Source organism: Heterodontus francisci, chromosome 9 (assembly GCF_036365525.1).
Source record: "Heterodontus francisci isolate sHetFra1 chromosome 9, sHetFra1.hap1, whole genome shotgun sequence".
In the NCBI taxonomy this organism is placed as follows: domain Eukaryota; kingdom Metazoa; phylum Chordata; class Chondrichthyes; order Heterodontiformes; family Heterodontidae; genus Heterodontus; species Heterodontus francisci.
The window spans coordinates 68,498,354-68,519,650 of record NC_090379.1 but is presented as its reverse complement, the minus strand read 5'-3'; the positions used below and the strand labels follow the sequence as shown (position 1 = coordinate 68,519,650).

Sequence of the window (21,297 nt, the reverse complement as noted above, 5' to 3'; positions counted from 1 at the left end):
ATTAGACAAGTCTCCTGATCCACCAGTTCAGCATATCTCTCTCAACAAATTCTTTGCGGTCAGCTAAAGAAGCAGGAAGCACCATAGGTGGCAAAATGGGACTAAGAAAAAAATATGCAGCAATACACTGTTGCTAAAAAAAAAAGCCGGTAAGAATATATTGTAATTTTGGTCAAAGACATGATGCAGTGAACTGGTCGGCCACAGGTTAATAACCATAATTGCACAAACCAAATTCCCAATCTTGGTCATAACATCTAGGAGGAATTGTATATTGAAAGCTAAATGCCATCCCATAAAAAGAGGGAGAAAAAAATTGGTAGCAAAGTCACCCTCAGCATCTCCTAGCCACTAGATGCTGCACAATGTGGTGAGCTGTTTGGGAGAAGATTGAATTGGCTACTGTTTTGCATGGAATGCAGTTTATGGAACAAGATGGCCTAGAACATTTTTTAAAAATAAAATATCATAAAAGGAAAAAGAATCATATGAACAAAAAGATTTTGATCACTGCCATTACATTATCATTTGCCATAGTTCATTGCCACTCCAAACACAATATCAGCAAGCATCGTTCAGGGAATAAAGATCAGTGACAACAGTTTTTATAGTGTAGGAGTTGATATAAAACGTTTGGGAGAAATATTTCAGTCACACCTGGTCTTTGCTTTGTTTGAGATGATAATTTTCCTCTTGTGCAGCTTGGAAGGATTCTTGATGTCTTGCATCATTAATCTGAATTCCTTTTAATTCATTTTTAGCCTTGAAATGCAAACAGAAATTGAGGTGTTTTCTGCTACACTGTAAACAAATCAGCAGCATTATTTAATCACATGTTGTACCCTTTACCTCTTCTACTTGGACTTTGAGATTCTGTGCTTCATTTTCCAGGGCACTTAAATTTGCTTGAATTTCTGTAATCTGCAAGGAGTAAACTGCAATTAAACCTGCACAGGACCTATACTTCTATTTTTCTTCATTTATTTGATGACTTTTTAATACCACTGTAAGCTAAACATAATTAACTTTGGGTTAAAATAAAAATGTAATTGTACATTTATTACATACCAGATTGCTGTGTTGTGATCTTGTTTGTTTTTCTTCCTCTAATTCCTGCGTGAACCGATCAATGGTTTCTCTAAGATCGCCATTTGACTTATTCAGCTTGGTATATGTGTCCTAAATAAAAGTTTTATATATATATGAGTTCTGATGAAGGGTCACTGACCTGAAACGTTAACTCTGTTTCTCTCTCTCTCCACAGATGCTGCCTGACCTGCTGAGTATTTCCAGCATTTTCTGTTTTTATATATGAAACTGATCTTAAATATAATCTCACCTGTACAGAATAGGCTATCAAAAAATACTTGGTCTCAAAATGTTATTGCACCTCATTTTGGCACCATCTGAAAATACGAATAATACCTTTCAATTGGAATTAGAAACATAAAAAGATCCAAGTCAGATCAGTATCTACCATTCCTCTCAGTGCAATCAGATCTCCTCCCTCCTTAACAAAAACATCCAGCATACAAAGCTGAGCCTCTTCTAAACTATACCAGCAATAGGAACATCATTTTTTAAAAAAATCAGCAATAGGGGAGAGCGATTATTTTAAAATCTCCATATTAAAAATCCACAAAACATAACATTGGTATTCCTAATCAAATATTTATATCACAAACTAAACACTTCCAACTCACTTTGCATATTCAAAGTGACTTCTCACAATGCAGTGGCCTGCTGACATCATCAGAGTGCTCCAAGCTGCACATATGCGCAAACGGTCCCCTGCTGTCGGTGAGATGGTGCGCATGCACAGCCTACATCTTGCTAGGACTAACTGGCGCATGCGCAGGAAAACGCTCTCCCGCCTCGGCCACTCACTCCAGGCCGCTCGCTTCTCGCTTCTACCCGCAACCCCACTCTCCAGCCACTTGCTCCCCCCCATCCCGCTCTCCAGCCGCTCACTCCCCGTTACCCCCTCGCCATCCCGCTCTCTCCCAGCTTCCCCCCCGCCCCCTCCCCCCAGATGCTAGCTCTAGGCTGCGCTGCTTCCCTCCTCTCAGCCACTCGCTCCGACGTTCGATCGTTCCTCACTGCACTGGAGTGAGCAGCTGGAGAGCAGGATTGGGGGGGTGGGGGGGGTGGGGAAGCAGGGAACGAGCGGCCGGAGATCAGGATGGCACTGAAACCTCACCGAATTACATTGGGTGTGCAGCACTGTCAGTGGCTCTGTCCTTCTAATGAGACTTTAAACAGCGCAACATTCTCCGAGTAAATGTCCACTGTATGCTGCCATATTTGCTTATGAAACAACAGTCACTGCTCCTAAAGTAATTCACTTTAGGTGAATTAAGATGACTAGGTACTATATAACTGTATATGTGCAGGAAGGAGCGGGGGACTGTTGAGGGTGGGATGGAGGCGGCGATCTTTGAGGGGATTTTTGGGTTGATGTTTTTCTGTGATAAATTGAGCAGCGCCATCTTTAATCTCAGACAGTGATGTTTCAGTGGAACAGGCTGCATTTGCGCATGTGCTACTACAGCGCCACCTAGTGGTTGCGTTGTTAGAAAACGCAGCCTTACATATTTCTCTTTGATTATTGTTGGCATGGGCTGAAATACATCATTCTACAGAAAGGAAATCAGTTGGCAATAAATGGTTAAATAATGAAATGAGAAACACAAAGGAAAAACCTCAATTTTTAAAAATGCCAAGAGGGTGTGAAAATGCTAATTATGTAAAAAAAAAAATCTGTTAGATATACTTCAAATAATGAACAATTCAGAATGTTTAGTTTAGAATATCAGGGTGGTTGGCAGGTCACAACCTGTACTGTCTAAATCAATCCATGATGCTGAAGGAAGATAAGAGCTGTATCACTGATGAGAACACTCTGACCCGGGCACCAGTTGCTGGAAAGCATTCCTTGAAAGGTTGCATATAAGACACTGTGCTCATGTTTCAGTGTCTACCATGACTGGGTTAGAGGGACTATTCTTGGATTAACTGATTACTCTAATGTATGGTGGAGAATTCCACATAAATCTTTCTCCTTTCTAATGGTCTTATTCATTATGTGAATCTTTTGATTCTTAAACCTTACATTCCATCTGTGTATGTACTTTAGTTTATCCATATTCTTTTAAATACTATCAACTGTCCTTTCACTAGTCAACTGATCTAACTCCATGGTATTATCAGCAAACCTATATTTGCGTTGTCAGTTTTGAACATGTCAATTTTCTTCCTCCTCATCAGTTAAGTCCTTTAGAAACCATAGAAATGTTATGGCACAGAAAGAGGCCATTCGGCCCATTATGTCTGTGCCGGCTAAAAAAACTAGCCGCCCAATGTAATCCCATCTCCCAGCACCTGGTCCATAGCCTTGCAGGTTACAGCACTTCAGGTGCATGTCCAGGTACCTTTTAAATGAGTTGAGGGTTTCTGCCTCCACCAGCAATCTGGGCAGTGAATTCCAGACACCCACCACCCTCTGGGTGAAAACGTTTTTCCTCATATCCCCTTTAATCCTTCTACCAATCACCTTAAATCTGTGCCCCCTGTTAACTGACCTTCCTGTCTACTCTATCTAGGCACCTCAATTTTGTACACCTCAATTAAGTCACTCTTCAGCCTCCTCTGTTCTAAGGAAAACAACCCTAGCCTATCCAATATTTCCTCATAGCTGCAACTTTCAAGCCCTGGCAACATTCTTATAAATCTCCTTTTTACTCTCTCCAGAGCAATTATGTCCTTCCTGTAATGTGGTGACCACAGCTGTACGCAATACTCCAGCTGTGGCCTAACCAGCGTTTTCTACAGTTCCAGCATGACATCCCTGCTTTTGTATTCTATACCTCAGCCAACAAAGGAAAGCATTTCATACGCCTTCTTTGCCACTCTATCTACCTGTCCTGCCACCTTCACACACCTGTGAACATGCACTCCAAGGTCTCTCACTTCTTCTACCCCTCTCAATATCCTCCCATTTATTGTGTATTCCCTCGCTTTGTTTGCCCTCCCAAATGCATTACCTCACACTTCTTCGGATTGAATTCCATTTGCTACTTTTCCGCCCACTCAACCAAACCATTGCTATCATTCTGGAATCTACAGCTATCCTCTTCACTATCAGCTAAACAGCTAATGTGTGTCAGCTGCAAATTTCCCAATCATGCCTCCCACATTTAAATCCAAATCATTAATATATACCACAAACAGCAAGGGACCCAACACTGAGCCCTGTGGAACACCACTGGAAACTGCTTTCCATTCGCAAAGACATCTGTCGACCACTACCCTTTGTTTCCTGTCACTAAGCCAATTTTGGATCCAACTCACCACATTCCCCTGTATTCTATGGGTTTTTATTTTTCTGACCAGTCTGCCATGTGGGACCTTGTCAAATGCCTTACTAAAATCCATGTAGACCACATCCACTGCACTACCCTCATCAATCCTCCTTGTTACTTCCTCAAAAGATTCAATCAAGTTTGTAAGACATGACCTTCTCTTAACAAATCCATGCTGACTATCACTGATTAATCCAAGCCTTTCCAAGTGGCAGTTTAAAATATCTCTCAGAATTGATTCTAATAATTTACCCACCACAGAGGTCAGACTGACCGGCCTATAATTATTTGGCCAATCCCTCACACCCTTTTTAAACAATAGTACAACATTCGCAGACCTCCAATCCTCTAATTAGTAAATAAAGTAGAAACTGACCAATCATATTTCCCAAAACCTTATCTCCCAAAAATTGTTTGCCCTATTACAATGTAGCAAACACATATTGCAGCAAAAACAAATCTCCAAGATGCAGTTCTCAATGATACTTCCTATCCAGCCTACACAAAGGAAAGCATTTGACAATCATGTTGCTTGAAATGTTGCAAATTCTCCAATGACTGAATTATCTTATGTGCCTAAAATGTTGGGCAAATCACCCACACAAATCTGAAACTCCTTTGCAAACCATTGATGCAGGTGTGCTTGGGCCGCCACAAACAAAGAACAAAGAACAGTACAGCACAGGAACAGGCCATTCGGCCCTCCAAGCCTGTGCCAACCTTGATGCCTGCCTAAACTAAAACCTTCTGCACTTCCGGGGTCCGTATCCCTCTATTCCCATCCTATTCATGTATTTGTCAAGATGCCTCTTAAACGTCTCTATGGTACCTGCTTCCACCACCTCCCCCGGCAGCAAGTTCCAGGCACTCACCACCCTCTGTGTAAAGAACTTGCCTCGCACATCCCCTCGAAACTTTGCCCCTCTCACCATAAACCTATGTCCCCTAGTAACTGACTCTTCCACCCTGGGAAAAAGCTTCTGACTATCCACTCTGTCCATGCCGCTTATAACTTTGTAAACCTCTATCTTGTCGCCCCTCCACCTCCGTCGTTCCAGTGAAAACAATCCGAGTTTATCCAACTTCTCCTCATAGCTAATGCCCTCCAGACCAGGCAACATCCTGGTAAACCTCTTCTGTACCCTCTCCAAAGCCTCCATGTCCTTCTGGTAGTGTGGCGACCAGAATTGCACGCAATATTCTAAGTGTGATTGCTTTAAGGAACATAAGAAATAGGAGGAGAAGTAAGCCATACGACCCCCTCAAGCCTGCCCCACCATTCAATAGGATCATGGCTGATCTTCGAACTGAATTCCACTTTCCCACCCAATCCTCATTAACAATATTGAAAATGCTGGTCCCTTTAATTAAACAGAACTAATTTCAGTGTTAATAGATAGCAGGTGATGCTCATTATAGTTTTGTACTTAAAGGCTGGGTTTTTGGCCAGTTGGGGAGTTGCCTCTGGACAGAGAGTTAGTCCAGAAGGAAAGAGTGGGAACTGATATTTGGACTGAACTATGAATTGCCAATAAAACAGTTGTGGATCAGAGACTATCATTGACTTCCTCATTTTGGTGACTGGACATCTGCCTGTTCAACACTCATATCCCTTGATTCCCTTAGAGTCCAAAAATCTATCGATTTCAGCCATGAATATACTGAACGACTGAGCACCCACAGCTGGGGTAAAGAATTCCAAAGATTCACAACATTCTGAGTGAAGAAATTTCTCATCTCAGTTGTAAATTGCTGATCCCTTATTCTGAAACTATGCCTCCTAATTCTAGATTCTCAGAATCTTATATGTTTCAATGAAATCACCTCTCATCCTTCTAATCTCCAGAGAGTATAGGCCCATTCTACTCATCCCAGGAATCAATATAGTGAACCTTTGCTGCACCACCTCTAAGGCAAGTATATCCTACCTTAGGTACAGAGACCAAAACTGCATACAGTATTTCAGGTATGGTCTCACCAAAGCCCTGGACAATTGCAGCAAGATTACATTACTTTTGTACTTCGATCCCCTTGCAATAAAGGTTAACGTACCATCTGCCTTCCTAATTGCTTGCTGTTCCTGCATCTTAACTTTGTGTTTCATGGACAAGGACAAGCAAATTCTTCCTAGCACCAACACTTAATAGTTCCACACTATTTAAAAAAATTCAGTTTCTCTAATCTTCCCACCAAAGTGAACAACACTTGCCCACATTATACTCTATCTGCTACCTTTTTGCCCATTCACTTAATGGGCATAATTTTCATGGAAATGAGCCACTCACAGCAGGGATCCAACACCTTTGTGTTTCCCAACCAATCACAGAGCGTGGATGTGATGACAACCTGCATTGGTCAATGGAAGGATTTCTAGTTAAAGGAACCCGGCACGGGTCAAAGTGGTTGCATTCTAGATTTGTTCTGTAGGCTTCAGCAACCACAGAAAGGAATGGATGGAAGCAAGATCTGAAAAGGCTGCCCCAGTTCTCTAACTCTGCCCTGGAGGTCCTCCTGTGAGCTGAGACAGACTGCAGTGAAGTACTGTTTTCACCGGAAGGGCGGAAGAGGCCAGCCTCTTAAACCAACAAAGCGTGGATGGAAGTAGCCGAGGAAATGAGCAGCGGGACTGTGGTCCCTCAAACCTGGATTCAGTGCCGCAAGAGGTTCAATGATCTCATGAGGGCAGGAATGGTGAGTAACATAACTCTTTCAGATGTCAACCTCCACACTTTCGACTTCCCCAGCATTTTCCTGCACAGCACTCCTCAAACCAAAACACCTTGCAGCTCCATTCATTCCACTCTCTCCAAGCACCTCCTCATATCCCCATCTGAACAGCCAACACTCACATTCACCTTCACCTTAGTTCCATCATGCACCCACCCCTTAAAGTCACCCTCCACAAATGTTGTCATTCCATCCTCTCCATACATAAGAACATAAGAAATAGGAGCAGGAGTAGATCATTCGACCCTTGAGCCTACTGCACCATTTAATAAGATCATGGCTGATGTGATTGTGGCCTTAACTCCACTTTCTTGCCTGCCCCAACCCCCCCCACCCCGCCAATAACCCTGGACCCTTGTAGATCAATAACTTGTCTAACACAGCCTTGATCAGAACATAATAAGTACATTCCATTTCTCAAACTCATAACTAATGTTCCCTTTAACTTCCCTTCGCCGTGCAGTCTGTTTGTTGCACTGCATGGTTCTTTTAAGATTGCTGCACAGTTGCACATGCTCGCATCTTAAAGGGACCACTGCTTGTGTGAGGCCTATTTGTCCCTTGCACGGCACATTCCCATTTGCTGCAAGGCCCCGGCGAAAGTAGTGACCTTGAGTAGACTTCATCCTCGAATCGAGGGACAGCCGATGACGACTGACGATGGAGTGATGGGATCTCCCATATAATTGGTGACAGAATTAGAAATCACTCTGCCACTTGGCACATCACAACCAATAATGTCACTTTCCTGTTACTGTTAACGGGAATGTGAACATCTGGACAATATTGATGTTTTATCCTTTCCCCATGGCAGTTTTAATTCATGTCTTTCATCTCCCAAAGATCCTCAAGCATGACACAGGAGCTTGAGCAGGAGGAGGACAGGAGTCCACAAAGGAAGTTGTGCACGGAGAAAGCACTCACATGACTTATGCACACCCTCCACCAGCTCAGATATGCACACCACAGTGTGTAATCTAAAGGAGATAAGGTGGGTTATCACACGGTGAAGCGCATACCACAAAGGAGCAGCAGGAGGTGCTGGAGACAGGTCTAGCAGTGTAGAGACCCCATCTGCGACCGCAGGACTCTCCAAGCTCTGCTTGGCAAGACGCAGATGCTACGCCTCAGTGTCATCCATGAAGAGGACTATTCTGGAGCAGTAGCAGAAAATATGTGACGATCTTCCATAGTTTCCAGAGACACGACACATCCTTGGAGAGAGGTTGGAGGAGCTGATCTCAAACATGAGTGTCATAATTTCTCAGGCGTTTATACTGATGTCCACCTCTATGGAAAGAGTGGCCACCTGCATGCAGCATCAGATGCTGCAGACAGGCATGCTGGCCCTCAACAATGGGCTGCACACTCAGTCTGCCAGTTTAAATCAGATGGAGGAATGCCTCGCCTTGACAGTTCAGCAACTCACTGAAGTGCAACAAACTGCTCTCCAACTCTTGGCTAACAGGGGGAAGTGCTGGAGGGCTGTGAAAGAGAAGGTGCAGAAAAGGCACATGAAAGTGGGGACTTTGCTTAAGATGCTCCCACTTCTTATCCTTTGTCCCGCATCCACCACCACCCCCCCCCGCCCCCCCCCACCCTTTTCCCTCAGTAAAAGTCCCACATGCTTCTTCCTGTCCTGATGACCAAGTCTACCCCGATCAGGTGAGGCAGTCTTTGGTATGGGAAAACTGAGTGGCACCCCCAGATCTGACCAGGCACCCGAATAGCATTTTCAATAACCCAATGGTTTGTTCTATGAGCACCCTTGTTTTCATGTAGCTCCTGTTACAGCTTTCCTCTGCATCAGTGGTAGGGATCCTCACAGTGTCATCAGCCAGGTCTTTAGAAGGTAGCCCATATCTCCAAGTTGCCACCTGCTGACTCTACTTGAGGTGCAAACACCCGTGGGAGATGTGATTGGTGCAACGTGAATGCATCGTGGCAATTACCAGGATATTTTGCACAGACAAGAATGATAATTTTCCTGTGGTCATAAACAAGCTGAACGTTGATAGAATGGAATCCTTTCCGATTGATAAATACTTCTGTATGATTTGAAGGCACGTTGATTGTCACATGTGTGCAGTCTATGACTCGTTGGACCTGTGGGAATCCAGCCACTGCAGCAAAAGCAAAAGCCCTCTGTGTCTGACTGGCCTCATCAGTGTCAAAGTGGCAAACATGGCATCAGTCAACGTGAGATAGACTTGCGAGCAACAAATTGTGAAATCCTGTAGATGTCACCAGCAGATCCCTGGAAGGAGCCAGAGATGAAGTAATTCAGGGTTGTGGTGACCATGAGCGTCACTGGCAATGCACGCCCACCTGACCCTGAAGGAGGTCTTGCTCCAGGAGGCTGCAGATGTCAGCAATGAACTGCAGCGAAGGCCTGAGCCTCTTGAGGCACAGTTGCTCCTTCATGTCAAAGAAGCTGATCCTCTGTCTGTATTACCTGTGCTGGAGGTAACACCTCCTTTGATCTGGAGCTCTGTGTCCATCCTATAACGCCTGTGGCTGCGGAAAAGACAACTGTTGTTGTTGTTGCAGTTAGTGTGGCTCCTGCTGCTGTTGGAGTTGTTCTTGCTGCTTCTCTTGTTCCTTGTCAGAGGTTCATGGGAGGGCTGCACAAGTTGCTCCCATGTTGCAGTGAAAGCTGACAGCAGGGAAGTGCAGATCAAAGTGAATAAATTCCAAGGTAGGTGAAATGACTTCCAAATAGTTGGAAATCACCAAGCATTGAATGCAATCGCTCAGAACAGTTTCAGTTAGCACAAGCTTTTCACATCGACAGGAAAGTAGTTATGCAGTTTCACACTTTAAAAGCTTTCCAACCTATCAGTTTCATTAATCATTGACTCCCTGCTGTGCTCTTGCCTTATTGATCCTGGCGAGTTTCACACAGCTTGGGAAACCTGTGCACTGGCTGTTAAAGTCATAATTCTGGGTTAATGGCAGAATTAATTGGATATTTAAATGACTGACCCGACAGCTCCATGGGAATTTCCTGCTCACCTCGGAACACCCTGGAATCATGCTGGCTTTCTGATATGCCAGCATTTTCCGGGGATTTAATCACTCCCCCCTTGGCAGTTAAAATTCTGCCCAATGTGTCTATATCACTTTGCAGACCCCTTGTGGCCTCCTCACAGCTTACTTTCCCACCGAGCTTTCTATCATCGCCTAACTTGGATCCATTACACTTGGTCCCTTCATCTAAGTCATTAATATAAATTGTAAATAGCTGAGGCCTCAGCACTGATCCTCGTGTCACCCCACTAGTAACTGCCTGCCAACTTGAAAATGATCCATTTATTCCTATTCTATTTTCTATCCTTTAACCAATCCACTTTTTCCAAGTGTATAAGGAGGAGTAACTAAAGTAAATGTTGGTCCCTTAGATGCAGAGATAGGAGCAACTTTCATGGAAAATAATGAAATGGCAGAGACACTGAACAAGTATTTTGTGTCTGTCTTTAGAGTAGAAGATACAAATTACATACCAAAAATAGACGGCAAACAAGAGAAACTTCAGGGACTAAAAGCCGACAAATCCCCCGGACCTGATAGCCTATATCCTAGGGTTCTAAAAGAGGTAGCTGCAGAGGTATTGGATGCATTGGTTATGATTTTCCAAAAATTCCCTAGATTCTAGAACGGTCACAGTGGATTGGCAGTTAGCAAATGTAATATTTCTATTCAAGGAAGGAGAAAGAAAACAAGGAACTACAGGCCAGTTAGCCTGACATCAGTCATCGGGAAAATTCTGGAATCTATTAGTAAGGAACTCTTAACAATATCAGACAAAATCAACATGGTTTTAAGAAAGGGAAATTGTGTTTGACAAATTTATAGAGTTTTTTGAGGACATAACTAGTAGCGTAAATAAAGGAAAGCCATTAGATTTAGTATATTTGGATTTCCAAATGGCATTCAATAAGGTGCCACACAAAAGGTTAATATGCAAGATAAGGGCTCATGGAGTTGGGGTAATATATTAGCATGGATGGAGGACTGATTAACAGACAGGTAGCAGAGAGTAGGCATAAATGGGCCATTTTCACATGGGCAGGCTGCAACCAGTGGAGTGCTGCAAGGATCAGTGCTGGGGCCTCAGCTATTTACAACTTATATTAATGACTTAGATGAAGAGACAGAGAAAAATGTATCTAAGTTTGCTAATGATACAAAGCTAGATGGGAATGTAAGCGGTGAGGAGGAGATAAAGAGGCTGCAAAGGGATATAGACTGGTTAAGTGGTTGGGCAACAAGCTGGTAGATGGAGTATAATGTGAGGAAGTATGAGGTTATCCACTTTGGGAGCAGGAATAAAAAAGAATATGTTTTAAAAGGTGTGAAACTTATAAATGTTGATGTTCAGAGACTTGGGTGTACTTGTACAAGGAACACTGAAAGTTAGCAACAATTAAAACAGAAAATACTCAACAGGTCTGGCAGCATCTGTGGAGAGAGAAACAGAGTTAATGTTTTAGGTCTATGGCCTTTCATCAGATTTCCAGCATCCACAGTATTTTGCTTTTGCAGAAAGTTAGCAAGTGGTACAGCAAGCAATTAGGAAGGCAAAAAGCATGTTGGCCTTTATTGCAAGGGGATTGGAGTACAAGAATAAGGAAGTTGCTACAATTGTATAGGGCCTTGGTGAGACGACACCTGGAGTACTGTGTGCAGTTTTGGTCTCCATATCTAAGGAAGGATATACTTGCCTTGGAGGCAGTACAGTGAAGATTCATTAGATTGTCTCCTAGGATCAGAGGCTTGTTGATGAGAGGCTGAGTAAATTGGCCCTATACTTCCTGGAGTTTAGAAGAATGAGAGGTGATCTTATTGAAGCATATAAAATTCTGAGGGGGCTTGACAGGGTGGACACTGAGAGGTTGCTTTCCCTTGCTGGGGAACCTAGAACATAGGGGCACAGTCTCAGGATAAGGAGTTGATCATTTAGGACTAAGATGGAGGAGAAATTTCAGCACTCAGAGGGTTGTGAATCTTTGGAATAGTCTACCCAAGAGGTAGACAAGAGGTGCTCCATCGTTGAGTATATTCAAGGCTGAAATAGACATTAGGTCTCTGAGAATCAAGGGATTCGGGGAGCAGACGTGGAAGTGGATTTGAGGTAGAAGATCACCCTGATCATATTGAATGGCGGAGCAGGCTCGAGGAGCCATATGGTCTACTCCTGCTCCTAATTCTTATGTTGTATTGTCGATCCATGCTAATATATTACTCCAACCCCACAAGCCCTTATCCTGTGCAACAACCTTTCTGTGGCACCTTATCGAATATCTTTGGAAAATCCAAATATACTTCATCCACTGGCTCTCTCTTACCTACCTTGCTAGTTACATCCTTGGGCTTGAGTCCTGTTCCCAATCAGTTTGTACTCTTACTGCACCTCTACTTTCTTGCTCACATCACTGTCCATCTGCATCCTCATCTGTTACCTCCCTTGCAGCCCCACCCCAAATATTCTAGTTAGACTCCTCTTGCCGATTCCAGACTTGAACCTCAGTCCCTCCACGCTCTAATTCTGTATGTCCCAGGCAATGAAATCAGCTTTTAAAAAAGATGTTTGCTGTAGTCCTGCCAGAAACACAGTCCCACCTCTTCTAAGCTGCAAGAGATCTTCTAATTTTATAGACATATGAATCCTCCATTATTCTTCACAGAAAACGTAAACAGAAAGGAACACACAACCAATCCCTACAGAACTCCAGTTGTCAGTAGATTTTTGGGTCATAGCTCTAAAGACTCCATTTCAAATCATCATCCCTCATACTCACTCTTCCAGCAATCTTAACCAAATACTTTTCTTGAAACCTTATTTCTCAGTAATGCTTACCTGAAGATGTAAAGTTCTTGTTTCTGTGGATTCTTTTAAGTCAGCAACATTCTTTACAGAAGCTTCAAGTTCTTTGTACTAAAAATGAGGACAATTGTGCTAAATTATGGCCAAAAAATCATTTAGATAGATCTTAATTTATTTTTATATCTATATAAAAATTCTGAGACAGCTCAAATAAATTCTGGATTTTAAATTGTAATAACCCAAGTTAAAAATACTTCAGCACTCCAATTAGATGTAACATTAAAAGGTGAGGTTTTCATAATGGAAATTTTTAACTGTCTAGCACTTTATTGGTAATACTGCTTCTAAATAAATATTATCTTTAAAATAACATTCCTTATATCTGTTTTCATCCACATTGTGACCGTAGCCTATGTTATCAGGGTTGATCCAATTATGTCATATGACTGGAGATACATTCATTAAAGCATTATCACACTTCCCATAAGGGAATAAGGATAGCAAGTGGTACTCTGGTCTGCATTCTATGTGAGTGTCACTGAAAATACTTATATCAGCACTACCTAGTCGTAACAGGTGTTGCACAGTAGAAATTTTAATTTAAAAATTGGCAGCCAAATTGTGTAATTGTGGTGATATAATCGTACTATAATAAAAATTGTGCTATGTCCAGACTGGCCAAGAGAGTGTGGGAAAATGGCGCACTGACACGGAACACAAAAGTCCGAGTGTATCAGGCCTGTGTCCTCAGTACCTTGCTCTACGGCAGCGAGGCCTGGACATCGTATGCCAGCCAAGAGCGACGTCTCAATTCATTCCATCTTCGCTGCCTTCGGAGAATACTTGGCATCAGGTGGCAGGACTATATCTCCAACACAGAAGTCCTTGAAGCGGCCAACACCCCCAGCTTATACACACTACTGAGTCAGCGGCGCTTGAGATGGCTTGGCCATGTGAGCCGCATGGAAGATGGCAGGATCCCCAAAGACACATTGTACAGCGAGCTCGCCACTGGTATCAGACCCACCGGCCGTCCATGTCTCCGTTATAAAGACGTCTGCAAACGCGACATGAAATCGTGTGACATTGATCACAAGTCGTGGGAGTCAGTTGCCAGCATTCGCCAGAGCTGGCGGGCAGCCATAAAGACAGGGCTAAATTGTGGCGAGTCGAAGAGACTTAGTAGTTGGCAGGAAAAAAGACAGAGGCGCAAGGGGAGAGCCAACTGTGCAACAGCCCCAACAAACAAATTTCTCTGCAGCACCTGTGGAAGAGCCTGTCACTCCAGAATTGGCCTTTATAGCCACTCCAGGCGCTGCTTCACAAACCACTGACCACCTCCAGGCGCGTATCCATTGTCTCTCGAGATAAGGAGGCCCAAAAGAAAGAAAGAAAGAAATAAAAACTTATGGTGTATGTCATTGGATGTGACAGATAAATGGCACCTTAACAGGAAAAAATATGCTATGAAATGCTACATAGTAGAACATCAAAGGGAGAAGTGTTTCACTAGTGTCATGTTCGCCAGAGCTGGCGGGCAGCCATAAAGACAGGGCTAAATTGTGGCGAGTCGAAGAGACTTAGTAGTTGGCAGGAAAAAAGACAGAGGCGCAAGGGGAGAGCCAACTGTGCAACAGCCCCAACAAACAAATTTCTCTGCAGCACCTGTGGAAGAGCCTGTCACTCCAGAATTGGCCTTTATAGCCACTCCAGGCGCTGCTTCACAAACCACTGACCACCTCCAGGCGCGTATCCATTGTCTCTCGAGATAAGGAGGCCCAAAAGAAAGAAAGAAAGAAATAAAAACTTATGGTGTATGTCATTGGATGTGACAGATAAATGGCACCTTAACAGGAAAAAATATGCTATGAAATGCTACATAGTAGAACATCAAAGGGAGAAGTGTTTCACTAGTGTCATGTTATTTCCTGTATACCAAACACAAAAGGTTAAGCTCCAAATCGTAGTGGTTCAATAGGCTTCCCTATGGAAGATGCTTTTTTCCACTAAGAACAGTTTTGTGAGCAAGTTCAAATCAAAAAACATGCTACTTACAGTAAGATAATTTCTGATGGTATCTGTTATATTGTATTATATAACAAGAGTGACAACTCAGCAAATGGTAACAAACAGCAGAAACCGCTGCACATACCTTTTGTGTGCAATCACTAAGTCTCTCAAGAACTTTGCACTTCTCATCAAGCAGTTGAGAAACTCTTCCTGCAAGTAGTTTCTCTCTCCCTAAGAAAATAATACAAAATATAGATCTTAAAGGTTGACTAATTACATTACAAATATAAATTGCCTGCATTAGAATGTTACATATAGAAATGCTAAGTGACTTACCCAAATACCTTCTGCTTTTTATCTAAAAAGAAAGCAATCACCGTATCAGTTAACGTGCAGCCGAATGTAAGTATCACATAAAGCATCACCATCTTCAGGGCCTTTTGATGCAATGATTTTGTATCTAACTCTCTTGCTATTGTTAAATAAGTAAGGGCGGCACAGTGGCGCAGTGGTTAGCACCGCAGCCTCACAGCTCCAGCGACCCGGGTTCAATTCTGGGTACTGCCTGTGTGGAGTTTGCAAGTTCTCCCTGTGTCTGCGTGGGTTTCCTCCGGGTGCTCCGGTTTCCTCCCACATGCCAAAAGACTTGCAGGTTGATAGGTAAATTGGCCATTATAAATTGCCCCTAGTATAGGTAGGTGGTAGGGAAATATAGGGACAGGTGGGGATGTGGTAGGAATATGGGATTAGTGTAGGAATGGTATAAAATGGGTGGTTGATGGTCGGCACAGACTCGGTGGGCCGAAGGGCCTGTTTCAGTGCTGTATCTCTAAACTAAACTAAAGTAACTGCAACACACAAACACACTTACTGCTTGGCAGGTTCTGTGCATAAACAGCAATGTGGTAATGACCCCCACCAAAGCCGGAATCAGGAACAACTCAGTATAAGCACCACGCAGGTTTGAAGTAGCTCCCGGATCTTCAGATAAGGTATCCATCACCTTCTGGTATGACTGAAAAAAAAACAATGGCATCACTCAGAGCAGGGACAAGACTACATAGGAACGTAGGAGCAGGAGTAGGCCATTCAGCCCATCGAACCTGCTCCACCATTCAATACGACCATGGCTGATCATCCTCTTCAATGCCTTTTTCCCCACACTATCCCCATATCCCTTCCCTTTATGTCACTGATATTTAGAAATCTGTCAATCTCTGCTTTAAACATACTCAAAGACTGAGCTTCCACAGCCCTCTGGGGTAGAGAATTCCAAAGATTCACAACCCTCTGAGTAAAGAAATTTCTCTTCATCTCGGTCCTAAGTGACTTCCCCTTATTTTGAAATGTTTCTAGACTCCCCAATCAGGGGAAACATCTTAGCTGCATCTACCCTGTCTATCCCTTTAAGTATTTTGTTGGTTTCAATGAGATTACCTCTCATTCTTTGAAACTCTAGAGAATACAGGCCCCGTTTTCCCAATCTCTCTTCATAGGACAATCCCACCATCCCGGGAACAAGTCTGGTGAACCTTCGTTGCACTCCATCTATGGCAATAATACCCTTCCTAAGGTAAGGGGACAAAACTGCACACAGTACTCCAGGTGCAGTCTAACCAAGGTTCTATACAACTGAAGCAAGACTTCACTACTCCTGTACTCAAATCCACTTGCGATAAAGGGCAACATACCATTAGCCTTCCTAATTGCTTGCTGCACCTCCATGTTAGCTTTCAGTGATTTATTGATGAGGACACCCAGGTCCCTTTGTACATCTACACTTTCTAATCTCTTACCATTTAAAGAAATACTCTGAACATCTGTTCCTCCTACCAAAATGGATAACCTCACATTTTTCCACATTATATTCCATCTGCCATGTTCTTGCCCACTCACTAAGTCTGTCCAAATCCCCTTGAAGCCACTTTGCATCTTCCTTACAACACACATTCCCACCTAGTTTTGTGTCATCTGCGAACTTGGAAATATTACATTTAGTCCCCAAATCCAAATCATTGAAATATATTGTGAACAGCTGGAGCCCAAATACTGATCCTTACGGTATCCCACTAGTCACAGCCTGCCAAAGTGAGAATGAACTGTTTATTCCTACTCTCTGTTTTCTGCCTGTTAACCAATCCTTAATCCATGCCAGTACATTACCTCCTATCACACGTGCTTTAATTTTGCGAACCAACTTCTTGTAGGAGACTTTATCAAAAGCCTTCTGAAAATCCAAGTATACTACGTTCACCGACTCCCCTTTATCAATTCTGTTAGTAATATCCTCAAAAAACTCTAACAGGTTCGTCAAACATGATTTCCCATTCATAAATCCGTGTTGATTATGCATAATCAGACCATTATTATTCAAGTGTCCATTTATCACATCCTTTATAATAGATTCTAGCATTTTCTCGACTACTGATGTAAGGCTAACAGGTCTATAGTTCCCTGTTTTCTCTCTCCCTCCATTCTTAAATAGTGGTGTGATATTTGCTACCTTCCAATCTGCAGGAACCATTCCAAAATCTATAGAATTTTGGAAGATGATCACCAATCCATCCATTATCTCCATAGCTACCTGTTTTAACACTCTAGGGTGTAGAATGTCAGGTCCCGGGAACTTATCAACCTTCAACCCCATTAATTTCTCCAATACAATCTTCCTACTAATATTAATTTCCTTCAATTCCTCATTCTCCCTAGTCCCTTGGATCTCTAAATTCTGGGAGATTTCTTGTATCTACCTCAGTGAAGACAGATGCAAAGTAATAATTTAGCTTCTCTGTCATTTCTCTATTCCCCGCTCTAAATTCTCCTGACTCTGCCTGTAATGGACCCACATTTGTCTGAGCCAAACGTTTTCTTTTTACGTACCTATAGAAGCTTTTACAGTCCGTTTTTATGTTTTTTGCTAGCTTACATTCATATTCTATTCTCCCTTTCTTTATTGGTTTCTTGGTCCTCCTTTGCTGTATTCTAAAATCCTCCCAATCCTCAGGTTTACTACTATTTCTGGCAACTTTATAGGCCTTTACTTTTAATCTTTTACAATACTTAACTTCCTTTGTTAGCCACAGCTAACTGCCTTTTCTTATGGAGTTTTTGTGCCTTGAAGGAATGTATAGTTGCTGTAAACTATGTAATAATTCTTTACAGACTATCCATTGCCTATGTACTGTCATACCTTTTATGTATTTTCCCAATCCACCTCAGCCAATTTGCCCCTCATACCTTCATAATTTTCTTTGTTCAAATTTAACACCCTGGCTTCAGATTGAACTACCTCACCTTCAAACATAATGTAAAATTCTGTCATATTATCGTTCTTTTCCAACAAGATTATTAATTAACCCTTTCTCATTACATAATACTTGATCTAAAATAGCCTGCTCTCTAGTCGGTTTCTCAACATACAGCTGTAGAAAACCATCCCTAACACACTCCAGAAACTCGTCCTCCACAGCATTAGTGTTCATTAGGTTTACCCAGTCTACATGCAGCATCAGCAGCAATAATACCCAGAGTGGGTGGTAATATTATCAACAGTAACAGAGAAGGTAATATTACCAACAGTAACAGTAGCTGTAATTGCCAAATCAAGTATATTAATAAAAGTAACAGCAAAGATGGGATCCAGAGTAAGGACAATACTACCAACAGTTGCAACTAGGTAATACCTAGAGCAGGGATAAATACTACTTTATAGAGGGGGAAATATTACCAACAGGATCAGTCAGCATGATATTCACAAGAGCAGTAATAACATGAACAGCACTAGTGAACATGATGTTACTAACAGTACCAAAGAGGTTCATTTAATGAAAAGTACCAGTGGAGATGATAATATCAACAGGGATAATATTACCAATCATACCAGAGGGCTTGATATTACCAACAGAACTTGGGTATGAATATACTACCAAGGTTAAAGGAAGTTACGCAGACTGGCAAAAGGTGGGAGGTGGTGATCCACAGGGTTTAGTCCTAGGACCATAGTTGTTCACCATTTATAATAGATTTCGACTTGGGAATCGGAAGTGTATTTTAAAAACTTGCAGATGACACCAAATTGTGTGTGTGGTTAATACAGAGGAGGACCGAGACAAAATACATGAAGACATAAATAAACTTGTAGAATGGGTCTGTTCTGGCAAATGAACTTCAATACAGATAAATGTGAGGTGGTACATTTTGGTAGGAAGAATAAGGAGGCCACATAAGTGTCCAAATGGAGTACAGGAGCAGAGGGATCACTAAAAGTAGTAACACAGCTTAAATAGGGCACAAAAGGACACAAAAATGACTGGGGTTCATTGCGAGAGTGACAGAATTGAAAAACAGAGAAGTTCTGTTAAACATGCATGTAACTTTAGTTAGAACATACTTGGGGTACTGTATACAGTCCTGGTTTCCAAATTATTAAAAAAAGATATGCAGGCACTAGAGAAGCTGTAAAAAAAAGGAATGACTAGGATGATACCACAACTAAGAGGTTATATCTATCAGGAAAGACTGAACAGGCTGGGGCTTTTTTCTCTGGAGGGGAGCACCTGATAGAGATTTTTAAGATGATGAAAGGGTTTGATAAGATAGGTGTAGGGAAGATGGGCTGTATTTAGCGGAGGCAGCAGGGGCCCCGCCACCAGAGCCGAAAGCGGAGGTATGTGTTGGGGGCAGGCAACAATGCTTTGGAAGGCAGCGGGACCCACAACTGCATTTTGCCAGTGGCAGCCAATTTAGCGACTGCCACCAGGGCTGCTGTCGCTATTAAGGATGGTGGGCCGCCCCCAAGAGCTGCCAGACCAATCAGCCAGCCAGCAGCTTCAGCAGTGCCACCACTAGCGGTGGTCACAGCAGGGGCTGCACCTGGAGGATGAAGTTGCATCAATGGCTGTGCGATCTCAAAGTCAGGTCAGTGGGGTCTGGGGGCACCAGGGCCAGTCTGACAGGTCCAGGCAAAGGGGACTGCGGATGGGGATCGCTGAAACACAGGCAGCGCCACCGACACCTGGGGGCCCCTCCATGGCCCAAACAGTGCCGGAAAAGGAGCCACCCCCACCCCGCCCACCGGAGCCCAACGGGGGTTGATCTGGCGGTCTCTCCAGGTGGCGACAGGCAGCCCACCACCCCCACCCACTAGTAAAATGCCAGCAGAGGTGGGAAAAAAGACTTGCATTTATATAGCGCCATTCACAACCACCAGACATCTCAAAGCACTTTGCAGCCAATTATGTACTTTTTTTTTGAAGTGTAGTATCTGTTGCAATGCAGGAAACACAAAAGCCAGTATGTCCACAGCAAACTCCCACAAACAGCAATGTGATAATGGCCAGGTAATCTGTTCTTGTGATGTGGAGGGATAAATATTGGCCAGGACTCCCCTGCTGTTATTCAAAATAGCTCCATGGGATCTTTTACATCCACCAGAGCATGCAGATGGGGCTTCAATTTAATATCTCATCTAGAAGACAGCACCTCCAACTGTGCAGCATTCCCTAAGTATGGCATTGGAATGTCAGTGTTGCTTGTTGTGCTCAAGCTCTGGTGTGGGACTTGAACCCAGAACCTTGTGACTCAGAGGCAAGAATGCTACCAACTGAGCCACAGCTGATACACTTAAATAGCTCAGTTGAGCTCCAGGTGAGTGGACTGTCTGCCAGCCTTCCTGCCACTGGCAAAATGGACTGACAAAATCTTGTAGTCTACATTAATCAGAGAGATGGGCCACCAATTTCTAATTTCCGCCATCTCCCCCTTCCGCTTGTAGATGAGGGCGATGATGCCTTTCCTCATGGATTCTGACATGCTGCCAGCCAGAAGCATACTCTCATATACTTCCAGCAGGTCTGGGCTGATCCAGTCCCACAGAGCTGAATACAACTCAACCGGTAAGCCGTCGCTTCCGGGAGTTTTACTCATCTTGAAGGACCTGACAGCCTTTGTCAGCTCGTCCAGAGTTAGCGGTTTGTCCAGTCTCTCCCTCATGCTATCATCTAAGACCTCCATGATAGATGACAGGAAGGACTGGGAGGCTGTGCTTTCCATGGGCTTCATGTCGTACAGCCCAGCATAAAAGGATTTGCTAATCCTTAGTATGTCAGACTGTGAAGACATTACTGAGCCTTCTCTCCTCCTAACCCCATCAATATATCCTTTCATTCCTTTCTCCCTCATGTTTGTCTAGCTTCCCCTTAAATGTATCAATACTTTTCACCTCAACTACTCCTTCTGATAATAAGTTCCTTTGCTAGCCCCTTGTGGGTAAAAAAGTTTTTCCTGAATTCACCTTTGGATTAATTAGTAACAATCTTAAATTTATGACCCCTTAATTCTGGTTTCCGCCACACATGGAAACATCGGCTTAAA

The 21,297-nt window shown here is 43.1% G+C and overlaps 1 protein-coding gene across 3 annotated transcripts in view; it reads right to left on the bottom strand.

Moving 5' to 3' along the window:
• The window catches only part of mia2 (MIA SH3 domain ER export factor 2), a 64,283-nt gene that overhangs the window by 20,779 nt on the left and 22,207 nt on the right, over positions 1-21,297 (bottom strand). For all 3 annotated transcript variants that reach the window (XM_068039265.1, XM_068039266.1, XM_068039264.1), the window contains 7 exons: positions 15,797-15,940; positions 15,262-15,283; positions 15,068-15,156; positions 12,949-13,026; positions 1,069-1,179; positions 850-921; positions 658-762 (listed from right to left, as the gene is read on the bottom strand). In XM_068039265.1, coding sequence (XP_067895366.1) covers positions 658-762; positions 850-921; positions 1,069-1,179; positions 12,949-13,026; positions 15,068-15,156; positions 15,262-15,283; positions 15,797-15,940 — 621 coding nt within the window. The remainder of the gene's footprint in view (positions 1-657; positions 763-849; positions 922-1,068; positions 1,180-12,948; positions 13,027-15,067; positions 15,157-15,261; positions 15,284-15,796; positions 15,941-21,297) is intronic.